The sequence below is a fragment of the Dryobates pubescens genome, chromosome 3 (assembly GCF_014839835.1).
Source record: "Dryobates pubescens isolate bDryPub1 chromosome 3, bDryPub1.pri, whole genome shotgun sequence".
Taxonomy (NCBI): domain Eukaryota; kingdom Metazoa; phylum Chordata; class Aves; order Piciformes; family Picidae; genus Dryobates; species Dryobates pubescens.
This window is the reverse complement of record NC_071614.1, coordinates 43,913,026-43,930,059: the sequence shown is the minus strand read 5'-3', so window position 1 is coordinate 43,930,059 and position 17,034 is coordinate 43,913,026. Positions and strand designations below refer to the sequence as shown.

Here is a 17,034-nt window from a genome sequence, read left to right as displayed (position 1 = left end):
TACTGATGAAAAGATACGTCATCAAGCTCAAAATCTTCAGGCTCTGCATCCAAAATAACTGCCACTTCTGAAAATTTTACTCCTTTCAATTCTTTTTCAGTGGTATAGGGATCAGGTGTGAAGGGAAGAGCTGACTCTTTATTTGTATCGGTCAGAAAGTGATCCTGCAAGAAAACAACACACATGAAGGCAGAAAGCTGTGAAAGGGTGGAACAGGCTAATTCTAAGCAGTAAGAATCTTACAACGTGAAGCTTACAAAGAAAGCATCATTTTCAAGGCTGCAGGTTTTAGAAACAGCACATAAGGATTGCTTACACATTCTGTAAAAGCTGGAAGTCCCCATTCTCTGGCTCATACAGTTCTCATCAGAGACAAAACAGCTCCTCTTCAGAGATCTTTGTTATTTAACATAAGGCAGGGTTTGTTTCATTTTAGTTACATCCCAACTTTACTTTTGACAATTCTTCCAGTTATTTGTTGAACAAGGATGAAATAGCTTTTCAGATTCAAAGAATGGTGTGAAAGCGAAGTACCTGGTTTGTTGTGAATTCTGCAGCAGGCTGGGCATACACATTGCTAGGTTTGGGGGCTTTCCCAGATGCTACACTTTCTTCATGTTCACTGTTGAAATTTAATGTCTCAGGGCAATCACCTTGTTCATCCATCTGAAGGTCTTTATCAGCATCACCTCCTCTGGTGTTCCTCAGGTTGCTAAAAGCTATTACTTCACTTTTCCTGAAAGAGAGTTAAGAGAATTTGTAACACCTTGAGCTTGCAAAGAGTTCAGTGACAAAAATCTTAGGTTCTCTAAAACTGAGAGCAGTATGCACACTGATCTCAAAATCACTGGGATTTAACCCAGGGGAATGGTTAAGTAGCTTCTTGTATCCTGAAGGGGGTTTTCTGTATAATGATTTGCCAAAGAATAAGTAGGAATTTGTAATTTCTGAGACAAGATAAAAAAGTACTGGCTTCCTTCAAGTGTGGAAGTTTTAGCTTGTAAGAGTTCGTCAAATTGACCTATATGCTAGTGAAAGATGCAAGGAAAATCCTATGTTACCAGAATAAACTAGAACTTTAGATATGCTGTTTCTTAGAGATTTGTGATAACAGCATTCCACTTACGCATCATTCACGCACTCTAGTTTCCCTAAACCTTTCAGACTTCCGTTTTTGTCAGCTGCATATGGATTGTCAATTCCCTCCACAATTTCAGCTTGCTTCTTAACCAGATTCTCTGGATTGTACTTTCTGAAAATGAGAAATACATGAAAATAAAATTAGTTCTTTTCTATGGCTGGCTTGACAGTTGTTTTAGAAACAGAACATGAAGCACTTGTGTCGTAAGCTTAACAGACATTTATTTTCAGTATTATTCAGGGGACTAGTTCACAGGGATGGGGTTTCTGCCAGCTCTCTGCACAACCTGAGCCAGTGTTTTGCCACCCCAACTCGTATGTAGTCTAAATCTCCCCTCTTTTAGTTTAAAACCATCACTCCTTGTCCTGTTGCAACAAAAATCTTATCCCCATCTTTTTTATAGACCTTCTTTAAGTACTGAAAGGCTGCAGTAAGGCTCCCTTGCAGCCTTCTCTTCTCCAGGCTGAACAACCCTAACCTTCTCAGCCTGTCCTCATAGGAAAGGTGTTCCAAGCCATCAGATCATTTTCATGGTCCTCCTATGGACCTCTCCAACAGGTTAATGTTCTTCTTATGATGAGGGCTCCAGAGCTGGATGCAGTATTCCAGGCAAGGTCACACCATAGTGGAGCAGAAAAACAGAATCACCTCCTATTTGTCTTCCTCTATCTTGTGGACCTGCTGCCACTGAAGTTAGCAGCAGAACCTCCCATGGTTTCAGCATTCATGGGATTAGAGGAGACTTATGTGGGTATAATACAGTTACTTATGCCCCCCTTCAAAGTTCAAATGTCTGTGATCCCCATTTCTCTGTTTTGTAAAAGTACTTGTTTCTGTTGTTGCTGTGTGACAAACACAAGAAGAAACCAAGCGGTAGTCATGTGCAGTGTGTCCAGTATCTACAGCACAATGCCAGGCATTCTGATTTACAGCAAGTCTTGGGCAATACTGCACACAAATATCAATAATTCATCAGAGAAGTATTTTTCAGGTTGACATTTAAAGTAAACTTATTAGTTGTAAGTCTAAATTACGTTGTTAAACTATTTGTACCTGTTCCTTGTTGTACTGAAAACTATGTATGCCAGGAAGGCTATGAGAGTGCAGGCTAGCAGAACACCCAGCACGATGGTTGCAATGAGCTCAGGGGTCGCTGACTCTGCAGGAGGCTCTTCTATAGCAGCAGTTACAGACGTTGAAAATATTTTCTCCAGTTCCATCTCAATGTCACTGTTCTGCTCTCTTAGTTTTCTGAAGACAGAAGGGTAAAATGCTGTCGTTACTGACGCCATTAGTAACACCAGCCACTACTACTAGTTTAGGAGAGCTGTTGAGTCTGGAAATTACGTGTTTAGATAGCAGCTGCCCTTCACAGGATGTTTATATGAATATGCCACTGTCGTGTCATGACTGTAAAATACACCTAAAATACATGCTTTTCATCAACATTCTGCAATTCCAAAAGCAAAATCTACGTCAATTATAATCTTTCTGCTCCAGTTTTATTTAAAGCTGACTTTTGAATGTATTTTGCTTGAAGACCCTTATTCATGTTTTTGACAAACTCTGAAAATTACTTTTCAACAAAGAATGTAAGCTTTCTGAATTCTCATAAATCCATTTAAGCCTGGAGATAAATCTCAGATAAACTGTTATTTGCTCTAAACCTGTCCAATCCAAGCTACTAATAATTTTAAGGGAAACCAAACCTAGCTGCATAGCTCTGACACCCAGAGGACAAACTGTGCTATACAGACCTTTTTAAATCTTCTGCAGGTACTTCATTGTTTTTCTCATCAAAAGCAATGATTTCCATATAGGTTACATCAATGCTGCTTCTTGCTTTTCTCTCCAACTCATTGGAATGAATATCAATGACATATACTTTCCATGAGAGTTTATCTTCCAGAAGCCTGCCATCATATTAAGAAAAAAATGTGAATTAACTGGGCAACGACTAATTGTTTTACTCTGGAAATTAAGTTATAGTGGTTATGTTTTAAGAGCAGACAGAAAAAAAATGCTCTCACATAATTAGAGAGAAATGCAGAATTGTATTAAAAAAATATATATAAAATCCAGAATACATAAATCCATAATATATACTACACACCAAGAAAACTTCCCCCCAGCCCTAAGTGCTCTTTTCTCCTCCCCATGCCTCCTTACATTAGGCCCAACCAGCCCAGAATTACATAGAAAACATTAACTGGGCTGCTCAAGACAAAAGATAGGCCTGAAATCCTCCCCAGTACCAGATGAGAGCTCACACCTTCCCAGGAGAAGAGAGAAGCCAGCCTATAAAGGGATTGCAGAATTATGGGATAGAACAACAATTTACTATTTCCTGGGTCCTGTCTATCTCTTTGGAGGTCTGTGCTTTATGGTTTAAGACATCCCAGTGCCTCAAACCCACAACAGACAGGGAAAGTAGTATCTTTGCAGATATTTAGTATAATTAAAGCGTATAAAAATGCAAGATGGTATCATTGAGTGAGGAAAAAGTAACCCTGTCCTTGTCTCTGGTAAGCAAAGATAGTTTCCGTTAGTAGATGCTACATAACTTTTTTACACAGTCTGAAAATTCTTAGATAGGTGCCAATAGCATAACTGAGCAGTTGAAGCAGGGGAGGGTTAACCTTCATCCCTAGAGTTCATAACCAATGTTGTGTAGTATGTCATATATTTAGTTTCTTTTCAAAGAAACACAGGCATCATTTCGTGCTTGGCATTAGTTGTTATAAATACAAGCAGTGATACCTATATGGTATTATAAACAGTAAAGGTAGGGAGGAGGGAAATCCAGCCTCATAATCCTCATTGTTTTTCTCCTCCTTTGGCACAGATTGATTTTTCATCTGTAGCAAAGTTGGCTTTGGTTTGTGAATTCCATCCTGTCGGTCTCCACATTTGTATATTTGGCCTACTATCTGTGAAAAAGTGTTATCCTAGGGTGTTTAAAAAAAAAATAATCACAGAAACAGAGTCCTCTCAGAATCATCTAGTCCAAAGACCTCTGACATTCATCATCCCAGGGCAAATCCATGCCAGGGAAAAATATGGTGGATTCCTGTGAATTCCCTCAAATTATCTTGAGCTACATCAAGCTGGGCACTGGCTGTACCATCTCCCCTGTAGGCTGTCAGACTCCTGTCTCAAAGGGTCTCTACATTTTTAATCATTAGATGTTTTATCAGAATAAGCTTTAGAGTTTCAAAAATACCTTTTTATTCCAGGAATGTTTCTTTCAACAACATTGATCTTCTGATTAAGTACCACCACCACAATGTTGTTACCGGAACTGGAATCAACAGTTACCTAATAAATTAAGAAATCACATGTAAAATTTTCTAAGGTGTTTGTAACTCTCATAGATTGGCTTTCAAAAACAAGCAAAACAAAACCTCCAAAGAAACCCAGAAACCCAAACCCCTCCGATATAAAGTAATTGTCCTCTGACATAACACAATTGTCCTCTCAAAGTCACTCTTCGTGTCAATGTATCTTTATATGCCAATGTAAATGGCAACCTCATAATTCTGACCTAGAAGTATGTCATAAATAATGGTGATTCTGCCAGTCTCACTGTGAGGTGCTAAGTAATTTTTTTTGTCCTCACCAAACGTAGCCTGTCTTGCATACAGAGTTTTAACATGGAAGTAAATCAGGACTATAAATAGCAATCTTCCTTACGGTGACTGTTGTTTGGGCTGTGAGTTTTCTTGTGCCTTGGTCTGCAGCTTGCACTTCCAGATTGAATGTTCCCACCTTTCCTGCTACAGCAACTGTAAAAACCTGCCCCGTGTTTTCATCAATGTCAAATGCATTCATTTGGTTATTCACTAAGCTGTACAGCAGAAGTCCATTTTCTCCCGAATCTGGATCTGTGGCCTGTGTTTTTAAAAAACAAGCAAACAAAAAAAGATGATCTGTGAAACTCAGCTTGTGGCTTTTGGGGTGCACAGTGCTCTTCAATCATTAAACTCTGCAGCTGGTACTTGTAAGACAAGAAGCATTCTAGAACAGTGCTGTCACATATTTCAGTTTGCACTGAACAAAGTGGTGTCATTCTGGTAGTTTGTGCCCCGAAGATATAAAAGGGGAAACACATTTACCATAAAGTCTGGAGGATTCTGTGGCTGCAAGCATAAAAGGAGCAGGCTAGAACTGAACCAGACAGAAAAAAAAGGGAACTGCTCTACTTTGTAATTGATTTCCCTTTCAGGACTGAGAGATAAAAAAAGTGGTTAATGGTGCCAAAGAGAGCAGCAGTCTGTGCAGTCTGTAATCCATAACAGCAGCATGAGTCTGAACAGATTGTACAGCTCTTCTGACAGCCCCACTGGTAGGGCAGGTATAGGTCAGTTCCCTGAACACCTCATCCCCCCCACCAGCATTAGGATAAAGTGAGATGATGGGCAGAAGCTCAAGTATTCAATAACAGATGTAACAGCTCCTTTAACCCACTTTAACAGTGGGAAGAATACAAATCTTTCAAAAGATTTCTCTCCTCACAAAGAGCACAGATAGAGACTTTACCTGAACTTTAATTACAGGGTACTTGTATGGCACAGAATTTGGTATCCGAGCAGAGTAGGTACTGTTCAAGAATGTTGGCTCTTCATTTACATCCTGCACTGAGATTGTCAGCATTGCCACATTTGGGGCAAACAGGCCTGTTAAACAAACACAACTGCAACAATAAACACCAGCAAAGCACAAATTTCAAAGGCCCGGTCAGGCTGAAGCTTTGCAACAGGATCTCTGTTGCATGTGAGGAAGAGGGAGAAGAAAGGAGATGCTGTGCAGAGAAGCTCAATCCTGGGGCTTCAGTAAGAGTGGGCAACTCAAGGCAAAAGATGACAGCACCACTTGTCTGTCAGCCCTCTCCAGCTGGCTGTGCTGTACCAAGCAAGGGACAGGCACATTCCTCCAGCTCCCGCCCAGCTGTTATATTCTTTGCTGAGATGACAACAGGGCTCTGTGAGGGTTTGCACACATGAGGGAAGGCTGCTGGATTTTCTCTGCAGAACCTTGACCTTCAGCTTTTCATCCTTTGCATCAGACTTTTCAGTTAAAGAGAATCATGGTTCCTACACTGCAAATACAGAAGTTCATCGTGTAGAGTGTTCGTCACCCCTAATTTAAATTGAAATGTCCTTCAAAGAATGAAGTTACCTGAACGCTGGATGTCTGCAGCAGAAGAGAAATCTTCATTTGCCTCAATGAAAATCACATACTGAGAAACTTCCTCGTAGTTCAAATTAATTGCTGTTCTCAGCTGACCACTTTTTGGATCCAATCTAAAATGACCTGAAAGGAACAAATGTGCACCTTTGTTGTTATAGCTACAATTTATTTCACTGGTATCCCTCCTACCTCCTTGTGCCTTAGCTGCTCGTAGGCAGTTTCATTAGTCCTCTGCTCTTAAGAAAATGAAACACAACATTTCCCAGACCAAACAGGCTTTAAATAGGTAAAAGAGCAACACACTTGGAAAACAGAATTGCAGCTTCTTGTTGCACAACTCCTTTTTCACTGATTTCCAGGTTTTCTCTCAATTTCTAATGATTTCCTTCTTTTGTGCACCAAATGGAGTCACAGCACAGCTGCAAAAGCTTGAGGGAGTGCAGGTGCCCTTACAGGGGCAAGCATGAGGAAATGATAGACAAAGTGATTGGCAGGGAAGAAGCTGCTTGCTAACAGCAACTTCTACCTTCGCTCTCTCAATCTGCAAAGTTGTTGTAACTTAAGACTACAGGAACCCATTTTCTAGCAAGTTACTACCACCTCTTTAGTCAAAGACGACAAACAAGGTCCATGACCAAGAGCCTCAAGATAAAATCTTTGTGTACTTGCTTTTTCTTTTCCTTTTTTTTCCTTTTTTTTACATTAAACACATACAGCAGTATCTGCCACACAGAAGAGAGGTTATTCTGCTATATTAGCTATTTCTGCTCATAAGGAAATAGCACTCACCTTTTTCGTTGCCAGATACAATTGTATAATTTAACAATTTTCCAAGAGCTCCAACCACAGTGAAAGCATAAATGAAATAATCCACTCCTGTGTTTTCCAAAACAGAAATGCTAAAATAAATGAGAAATCATCATGTTACATCTTCCAGAAGTTGATGTATTGGCAAGCTTAGAAATTTAACTTTTTAAGAGCAATTTCTCAGTGGAAAATCCAGCCCACTCCCCTCTAGCTGTTTGCTAGAGCTCACTGACTTTCAGAGTGCAGTGTGAGCCCTGCTTTTCTAGCCAGACTTCTGTTTATCCTTGAGTAAAGCCTAGGGAAGAGGGTCTTATTAGTGTGCAAGAGAAAAATAACTAGGAATCTGGCTTATACAAGCTGCACAATAAAGAAGTCAAAGGCAATGCCTCACATCATGTTCACAGAACAACTGGCATAGCAGAATTTCATATTCTGCTGAAAGAAAACATGATGTCATTTCTTCTGCCTAGAAGAATACGAAAATTAGCTTCAGCTTTCAACTTCACTGTGTTTTTTTTGCTACCTGGAGAATATATACCAGTAATGTAACCTTAGAGGAAAGTCTCACCTGATTTCACACTCATTAAACCGAGGAACAAATGGACGGTTGTCAAACACATTCAGAGTGATCATAGCAGTGGCATTTAAAGATGGCAAGCCTTTGTCCTTAGCCATCACTGTTAAGTGGATCTCTTCAAAATCAGACAGGTTTCCAGTTGTAATTATTTTCCCCTCATGGATATTTTCTATCAGGAAAAATGGGCTGACGTTTCGATCAGGGAGGATGTAATATTCAATAAGGCCATTTTGCCCCTGCCGTGAAAGGAACAGAACTTCATGTAACTATTGCTTGCAGGACCACCTTGTTCCATTGTCCCAAGTCTCATCATACAGACTTACTGGGATCCCAGTATTTTCATACTTAAAGGGACAGAATGCCAGAGGTGTTTTTAAATAACTAGAGAGAACCAGGCTCAGAGCTGCTTTGTGCTTAAGGAAAGGGCTAATGGGCAGAGTTGCCCCACCTCCCCCAGATTAATTTATTGCTAATTCCCATAGCTATTAGCTATTGCTAGGGTAGGGTAGGATAAACACTGAAACAATAAATTTGACAACATTTAAATGCCTCTAAATAAATTTCTTTTGAGAGTGAAAGCTACCTATGGGAGGATAGGTGTGAATAAAACCACAGAGCAGAAGAAAATTCACAAGCAGTTTACAGTTACATAGTAATTAGGGGGGTGGGGAAGAAAAAATCTCTGATGAAAATAAGGACACATGGAGGGGGACAGTCAGAGCAGCAAGGCATCTAAAGGGGTGATGTCAATGAGAATAAGCCAAAGTCCCTTAGATCCTCTTCTTCACACCTTGAGGAGAAGCACTTCCTCCAGCTGCAATGAGAGCAAGTTGTATTCCTGCCTGACACAGGAGAGCTGGATACATTCTACCCTATGCACATCACTTCACTCTCCTGAGACAAGCCATTTTGACAAACCCTAAGGTTGGCCCTGTTGCACTGCATTCTGCACTTCTGAAAAGCATTGTCTTCTGTTCTTCCATAGCTCTGCAGCAGCAAGACCAAACTGTACCATGAACATCTCTTGTCATTAAGTAGCCTGTACATTTATAATTACTTCAGGAACAGGCAAAGGATATAGGCAAAGTGTAATCGTTTCAGTATTGGACTCTACCCCAGAATCCTGAAGGGGCAGCAAAGGATTGGCTGAGTGCTACTCTGCATGGCAGAGGACCAGGCATGTTATCTGAAGGATGAGTTTCAGGTCTCACAGCAACTTTCATCAGCAGTTTCACTTTTAATTAAAAAAAAAAATAATAATCCTTGAGAAGAATGATAAACTAAAAGGCCTATTGGATTATTTGCATTACTAGGTAGCAATTTTAACCCAGATTCTGGGTGAAGAAATAAGCACTTGATCCACCTATTTTGTTGTCACTTGTACATGTTTCATCTTTTAAATGACATAATTAGTAGTGATGTTGTCATGGTGATCTGGGTGACTACTGGAGCTCTCTGCCAGTATCTGGATACTATTTGATGGGTGTTGTACAGATATATCAAACAAAAATACTTTAAAAAAAATGGGGACAGGGAGAATTAGCTGAGACACCAAACTTCAGAGGCAGACATTTCCATATATGAGCCAGCTAGATGATGTTTAGCCTTCACTGATTCTTCTATTTCAGAAGTTCAAATAACTTCACAGACACTAAATTGCTTTAGCCCTGGTACACTCCTGAATGATCAGTGAAACTCCATTAAGGCTGAAGAAGCATGCCCAAAGACAGGGAGTACATAAGTGCCAAGGTGGAAACATCAGAAGTCCTAATTTCCAATTCACAGTGCTGTTAGTCAATCAGAATTCACTTTCTGCTACATTTATCATTTCATGCCTAGGGAAAAATATATTTGGGCTGCAGCTTAAAACCATGTCAAACTAAAGCAGGCGTAGTTACCTGATCTTTGTCGGTGGCACTCACAGTTATGACATGAGCACCTACAGGATTAATCATGTTTATAGAAGCAGAATAGGAACTCTGAGCAAATACTGGAGCATTATCATTCACATCAATCACTAGAACAGTGACATGAGTTGCTGCCTAGAAAACAAAATGGTTTTAGCATTTTAGACTATTTAGAATGTCTTGTTACATATGCAAATAATGAAAAAAGTATCACCAAGAAGCATAAATTAGACTCAGAAAATGCTGTGGTGAAATACTGTGTTAGCTTTTATTTTGTGAACTCAACATCAGAGGTGGCTACAGGATTTTACTACAAGAGAGGCAGGAATTCAGTGTTGCAGTAGGATTCTACCTGAAGGGTGTCTGAATGAGTAAGAAAAGGATGAGTTTACAAGGCCAACATGTCTTTCTGCTGCTGCTAGATACAGCTAAAGGAACCACATATATTCTAGGTCGATTACATAAATGCATAGTATCTTGTCAAATAAATGAATTAGAACAACTTGCTGAAAACTACATTTTCTTCCATAAAAAGTTATAGAATCATAGAATAGTTCTAGTTGGAAGAGACCTTTACAATCATCAGGCCCAACTATTAGCCCAACACTGCCAGGTCACCACCAAATAATGCCACTCAGCACCTCAGCTACACATCTTCTAAATGGCTCCAGGGTAGCGGCTTAACCACTTCCACAGGCAGCCTGTGCCAGTGCTTCACAACTGTTTCTGTGAAGACACTTTCCCCAATATCAAACCTAAACCTGCCCTGGCATAACTTGAGCCTGTTTGCTCATGTCCAATTGCTTGTTACCTGGCACTTACACAGCATTTACAGTACTAACAGCAGCAGGAAATAACACCAGCTCCCCAGCACATTAGCCTGCAAACAATTCAGGGTCAGTTTCTACTATGCATGATTTCAAAGTCTTTTAACCAATTATGGAGCATAATACTACTTAGTATGGACAAAGGATACAAAGGTCTGTCTGACCCTAAACATTATTAGGTGACTCAGTTATTCTACATAGCAAACATTTCTGATACATCTCCCTTCCACTAATTCAAAATCCACTCTGAATAGAAGACTCATTGTTCATTACAATAATGGTCTTTTACCTGATAGAAAGGGGCAGATTTATTGTTGACTGCATTCACTGTAAGGTTGTATTTATTCATGGTTTCATAGTCTGGAGGGTTCTTGATCTTAATGATGCCCTGTATTTCATCTATTTCAAATACATGTCCTCCACCACCTGAGATACATTTGAAGATTATCAGTGATTACATCCTAGAAACAATTACCTAAACTCTAAAATTATATGTTTACTTGTATCCTGAGCTCATTAAATTTTTTTTTAAATAGCATATAGATAACATAAGTGGAAAACAAAATATTTTAAGTGGATGAGTGTTTGCCATTTGAGCCAACAGAATGGGTTAAACAAATTTTGCAGTTACATCTGTCACACACAAAAAAGAGTAGTGCATGAGGCATGCAAATGATGGACAGCACACTGAAGTTCTGGGGTGAACCTCTGGAAGCAAGTTCCTCTAAGCCCACACAACTCCTAGAGGAGACTGGAGGTCTTCCTGGGCACTTCTATAGTCTGCTGACCTTCTCTGTGTCCAGTTTCATGTTTACTGGTTGCAGCAGTCAGGAAGCACAGTGCTCCTGCCAAGCTATCCTAGAGGAGATGTCACTGAATTTATTCTCTATAGTGAAGGTGGACTGAGTGTCACAGATAAATTTGACCTAAATGGCTTTTACTGGTTTTGGCCACTCTTCTCCAAGGCCACCTAGAAGTCTGTACACGTATTAGAAAATAAAAGACTCTAAAAACATATAAACTGCATACTTTTCACTCTTGCTGGTCCATACAACAAAACCAACTACTTCAACTACTGTGGGTCTTGGTCCATGGGGGTCTAAATCTCCATCTCTGTCAGATTTAGGGGCAGTGTCAAAACTTCTCAACTGTACTGCCATCAGCTACCACAGTTAAATGAGACAGGATGCACAAATTGGAGCTCTCAGCCACTGCAGTTCACAAGCTCATATATAATGTAAAACGAAATTGAAGGAACCTTTTACTAATAGCCTGGGCAGAGATCTGAGGCAGCAGAGTAGGTGACATTCTGTCTGTTTTGGCAATTCTGCTGCAGAGGTAGAGGTGTCCAGCACAAGGGCGAAGAAGACACCTCTCCAGCAGCCCTCAATAGTAAATTGGGTCCCTGACACAGCCATGATACCATTTACATCTGCTCTTTGTAGCTGTGAAACGCTCACAGTTCACAGGCTGAGGAAAGGCTTAATTTAGCAACATTTAATAACTGGCACAGACACAATGGGTTTTACAAGGCAGGGATGAATTATGAGACCATTATTCCTCATCCAAGAAAGCTATGGACATATTCTTCATTAAAATAACTTCTGATGATTGCAGCTACAGCAATTGAGTAGCTAAAGATACTATTTTTTAAAGCTATTTTTTACCAGAATGAGGAGTATGATTAAAAGCACAACAGTTTGTAGTTTCTGCAAAAGATGTTTCTAATTAATCAGTTTGAAAGCTGTATGACCATAAATTAGTAAAATTCCAAACAATGTGAAAGTGAAACTTCTTGGTTTACATGGAAAGGGGTTAGGAGGTAACAGACAATGCTGTTTGTGCTCAGAACAGTGACAGTTGTTCCCGTGCAGTGAGAGAATTCCTTGTTACCTGTGAGGTTGTATAGAACAAAGGCATTGTCTCCCGTGTCTCTATCGGTTGCTGTGATTTTTCCAACTACAAATCCCACAGGCACATTTTCATTTACACTGAATTCAGTTGCTGGATCAAAGACAGGTGGCCAGTCATTAACATCAATGATCTTTATGACAAGTGTGCAGTACCCTCTTTTCTTCTCAGGGATTCCATCATCTTCAGCATATATCACAAGCTGTAAGTTACACAATTATTAGTAATGAGAAATCATACAAATAGGTACTTGTATAAGGGTTAACAAAATGTTGCTGAATTTTAAACTTCAGAGTATTCTTAAAAATATAAAGTGAAATTGTGGATTCACCTCAAAATTATTACAGAAAATGTAATGATTATTTGGTCAATAAAAAAAGATCATTAAAAAAAAATCCAGCAGTGGCAGCAATAAAGAAGATTAACTGAGAATTGTATCTGCAAGATGTCAGTCCAGTCTGGGTTCAAGCAAATGGCACCAAACACACAAGCTGTCATTATGAAGTTAGTTACTCATGTGCTGAAGGGTTTGAGAGTTTGTAGGATAAGCAAACTTGAATTTCACTGTAACCTAAGTGTCTTGCTTTAGTAATGCAACACATCTTGAGATGCTCGTATTCTAAACCAGCACATTGGGTATTCAAGCAATATCAGACTAAACAAAACCAAAAGTGTCACCTGTTGTCCACGGGAAAGATAAGGAGTTTTGAACAATGAAGACTTAAGAAACCTAAAGCAAACCTGATACTCTGTAGGATCCTTTTCATAATCAAAGGAGACAGTAGAATACAGAATTCCAGTTGTTTCATTTATCCTGAATTTTAGTTCATCTCCTGTCAGAAAGCCATATGTCAACAAACCATTTCTTCCTGTATCATTATCCTGAGCTTTCAGCTGTACAATCTGAGTAGCAGGTAAATTCTGTGGATGAAGAACAGATTGAGGCTGTCAGAAACTGGGTGACTGCAATTTCTTGAATTATGTGAAAGGTGGAAGTAACAGATACTGCAGACACTTGCAACAATAAAGACATTTTGAAAATAAGAATTATGCAACTTGTTCAACTCAGTAAGAAAATCTCTTGTTTTCCCTAATTTACAGAAGAGAACCAAAGAACTGTTCACCACCGTGTGAGAGTCTAAATTCCTTGTATGACTCAACAAAGATAAAATCACTTGCTGCTTGCCCAGACAATACGTTGTATTCTGACAATACTTTGTCGGGCAGAGCAAAGACCAATCCTGGATGCAAATCACCTTGCGATTGCATCGTGATAACACTGGACTGCAGCTGGCTTACAACAATGGCCCAAGGACCCAGCCGTCACGCCTTCAAGACAAGATCATTTCCAGCTATCAGATACCCCCAGGAAGGGAGGGTGGTGAGACAATGGACTCAGCACCTGTTTCCTGATGTGTAATGGGTGTGTGGGCAGGTCTAGATGGAGAAGGGGAAGGTGGAGGCCCTCCCCCCCTCCATCTAGACCCCTGCCTAAACACACAGGAATACACAGAAAGATTTCCTGGGAAACGATACCTGGGTATTTACAGGAGGATTTCCTGGCTCCTAAATTCCTGAGGGACAATGCTTGGACACGTACCTAAGGACTAAAAACTGTATAAAAGACTTGACCACTACTGGCTCAGGAGGAAGAAAAACGCAGGAGAAGGACCATGCCGCTGAGAAGAAAGGAAACAGACTGAACCCTCTCTCCATGTCCTAAGTCCCGCTTGCTGCCACTCATGGAGCTGAAGAAGCTGCCCAGAGGGACCTCATCTCTTCTCCAGCCAAAGCCTCAGCACCCTTTCTCTACAAACCCAGCATCTCCTGCAGCACCTTTCCTCCACAGACTCAAACTGCCTTTGGGGGGTGTGTGTGTGTGGGGTGTGTGAGGGATGTGGTAATATAACTCCTTTCCTCTTCTCTCTCTTTCTTCTCTCTCTCCCTCTCTATCTTCTCCCTCTCCCCTTCTTATTTCCATTTTATTTATGTAATAAACAGTCTAGCTGTTGATATTTTGGCCTCGTTTGTGCCTATTAATTTCACAACACGGGAATAATAAAAAGAACTTAGTCTCCTTCCCTCTCCGGACCGAGACACACCGTCACTGTGTCATCAATTTTCAGGAAGAAAAAAATCACCGTGATTCTAAACAGGCTGAACGTTAACCTCAAGCATCGGACTTACTGTTGAGGAATTATTTGTGTTTAACAGCCTCTACTCCTACAAAAATGAACGAATGTTCTCAACTTCAAAATTGTGTTTCTGTCTGAACACTATTTGGCTAACAATTACTCTTTTCTATTTCTTCCTTTCAAAAACAGTTATTTGCATCAAGACTGACAGTAACTACCAGTGTTTTATGTGCATGGCCGTTTGACACCTGATCTGAAGTTATTTGATCCTCCTCTGTAAATTTCTACCATGTAAATATTTCACATATGTGGTAGGTTGAGAGAGGGCTTAGCTCTCCCTCCTCCACAGAGTAAGAAACCACAACTAGCCCAGTCGAAAGAGCAAGCTATATATTTACAAGCATATATGGAAAGCAGGTTATATATAACACAATATGTACAGGTATTTACAATATATACACAGAAATATACAGCAAAGAGAAATAACACAACAAAAATCCCTCCCCGAGGGAGGGATCCCCTCCTTGGAACCCCCTCTCTCCCCACCTACCTCCCCTTTTCCCCAAAAAGGGGTTAGAGAGAGAGAAGGGCAAGTTACTAAGGAAAAGAGTTGTTAGTAAGCTTCAAAAGCCCATGCAGGGTTAGTTTTTGCTTATCTGAAGGCCAACTCCAGCAGTTTGCAGAGAAGCAGGCAGGGAGAACAGGCTGAAAACTCCAACTCCCCCAACTCCCAAACCGAACTGAAGAAAAAAAAATTTCCAACTGCTTCACAATCTAAAGCTGCATTTTTGTTTATCAACCAATGAAATTCGTTTAGAATATCAGAATGTTTTGGTTCTAGTACCGAAAACATTTAGCCAGTGTTTCAGCACTGTTTGTTCTTAAAGGCACAGCCTCAAACGACCACAACAGAGAAATAAATTTTTAAGGTTGGAAAATGTGACTCTAACTCTCCCCCATCACACTAACTGGGAACGTTAAAAATAAGCTCAATTAAGCTCAATGTCAGAAATCAACCAGATTTTAAATCAGTTGTGGCTGTTAAAGAGAATGGGTATGAATCGGCTGGGAATCTCAAGGTACGTGCTGCATACATAATAGCACATGATCAATGTGCTTTTTATTAAAAAAAAAGAGCTAGTAGATTAAAGTGTGAAAAATGTTTTCTGAAAATTGAAGAGTGAAATGTTGAGCTAGATGGTTTTGCATAATTAAATGCTGTGGCCCCTTCTGTAGGATATCATAACAGAACAGCCACAGACCGAAATCTAGCTTGCTTTCTGCTGCTGGTTGTTTTTCATCAGGGAAAAAAAAAATCACAACAGCTTGTACCTGAGCAAGAGGAGAAATGGTGCTAAATTAGATACTTTTGCCTGCTGCTTCTCTCTACAAACCTCACTAACAAAATGCTGAGTGAGAGTCTATGAGGTACTCAGCATATCCACTAGATTTTGAGTGCACACAAATATGCAAAATCGAGTGGCTCTTTTTTCCCCCCACGGAGCCCCTTAGCGAAAGATTCATTCAATATGTCCACCCTTCTAGACCATTCTCTTTACATATTGGAATTTTCAGCTTGAAATAAACCTTAAAACAGAATAAAACAGCAAGCCTGTCCAGTTCCAGAATGTTTACTAGTATACTCACCAACTTTTTTTTTATTTTATTTTTTTTCTGGACAATTTACATTTGTGATTCAGTTTGGATAACATTTTCTTACCTCTTCCAAGCTTTCTTCTATTAGAGAGGATGGGAAAACTGGAGAGAAATAGTTTTCAACAATGACTTCCACATTCACAGACACTTCATTAAATAAGCTGTCATTAGACGAATCTGTTGCTCGCACAACGAAAGTGACCGGAAAATCTTCTGGTTTCAGATTCTTTGTTGTTTTTACAATACCAGTGGATGGATGGATGAAGAAATACCCTGGTTTAAAAGACCCCAGATTTCATTAGTTATGAACCCTTCAATGTCAACTATCTTATTATGCATGTGAGTATCATATGTTACAGTTTTCTTCAGAGAAGAAAATAAAATTCAGCTTCTATTTATGAGAATGTCACATATATCCAGTGCTGTAATTACCAAAACCAAATAATTCAGATGGGAACCAAAAGAGAGAAGTTCACTCCACCACTCCCCAATCAGGTGGGCTCCCTCTGAAACAGTCAGTTTGTCCATGTTTCAGTCAGAAATTATTTCACGGAGTCAAAGAATCATTTAGATTGGAATATACCTTTAAGACCCTCAAGTCCAACCATTAACTCAGCATGGCCGATTTTCTATGGAATCCTGTTCTGATGAGGAATTCTACAAGTAACTTCACAGAGAGCACAACTTCATACAAAAAAAAGTGGCTATGTTTGGTGATACTACAAAATAATCTCTGTGTTTAGTTACAAACAACACATGACAAAGCACTGATACACTTGATCCAATGTAAGGTTAGGCAACACATTGATGTTTGTTACAAAACTCTTGCTGAGTTAGAATATCTAATTCAGTATAAAGACTGCTGGTAGAAGAAGTTTCTCCA

At 39.8% G+C, this 17,034-nt stretch overlaps 1 protein-coding gene across 1 annotated transcript in view; it reads right to left on the bottom strand.

The window, feature by feature from the left end:
- Window positions 1-2,162: 2,162 nt before the first annotated feature.
- LOC128899913 (protocadherin Fat 4-like) overlaps window positions 2,163-17,034 on the bottom strand; it is a 28,650-nt gene continuing 13,778 nt past the window's right edge. Inside the window, exons 17-29 of the mRNA XM_054180178.1 lie at window positions 16,216-16,424; window positions 13,102-13,281; window positions 12,343-12,562; window positions 10,739-10,875; window positions 9,614-9,757; window positions 7,707-7,951; window positions 7,121-7,230; window positions 6,320-6,454; window positions 5,681-5,817; window positions 4,835-5,032; window positions 4,365-4,459; window positions 2,899-3,054; window positions 2,163-2,392 (exon numbers count right to left, since the gene is read on the bottom strand). Coding sequence (XP_054036153.1) covers window positions 2,185-2,392; window positions 2,899-3,054; window positions 4,365-4,459; window positions 4,835-5,032; window positions 5,681-5,817; window positions 6,320-6,454; window positions 7,121-7,230; window positions 7,707-7,951; window positions 9,614-9,757; window positions 10,739-10,875; window positions 12,343-12,562; window positions 13,102-13,281; window positions 16,216-16,424 — 2,174 coding nt within the window. The 3' untranslated portion in view covers window positions 2,163-2,184. The remainder of the gene's footprint in view (window positions 2,393-2,898; window positions 3,055-4,364; window positions 4,460-4,834; window positions 5,033-5,680; window positions 5,818-6,319; window positions 6,455-7,120; window positions 7,231-7,706; window positions 7,952-9,613; window positions 9,758-10,738; window positions 10,876-12,342; window positions 12,563-13,101; window positions 13,282-16,215; window positions 16,425-17,034) is intronic.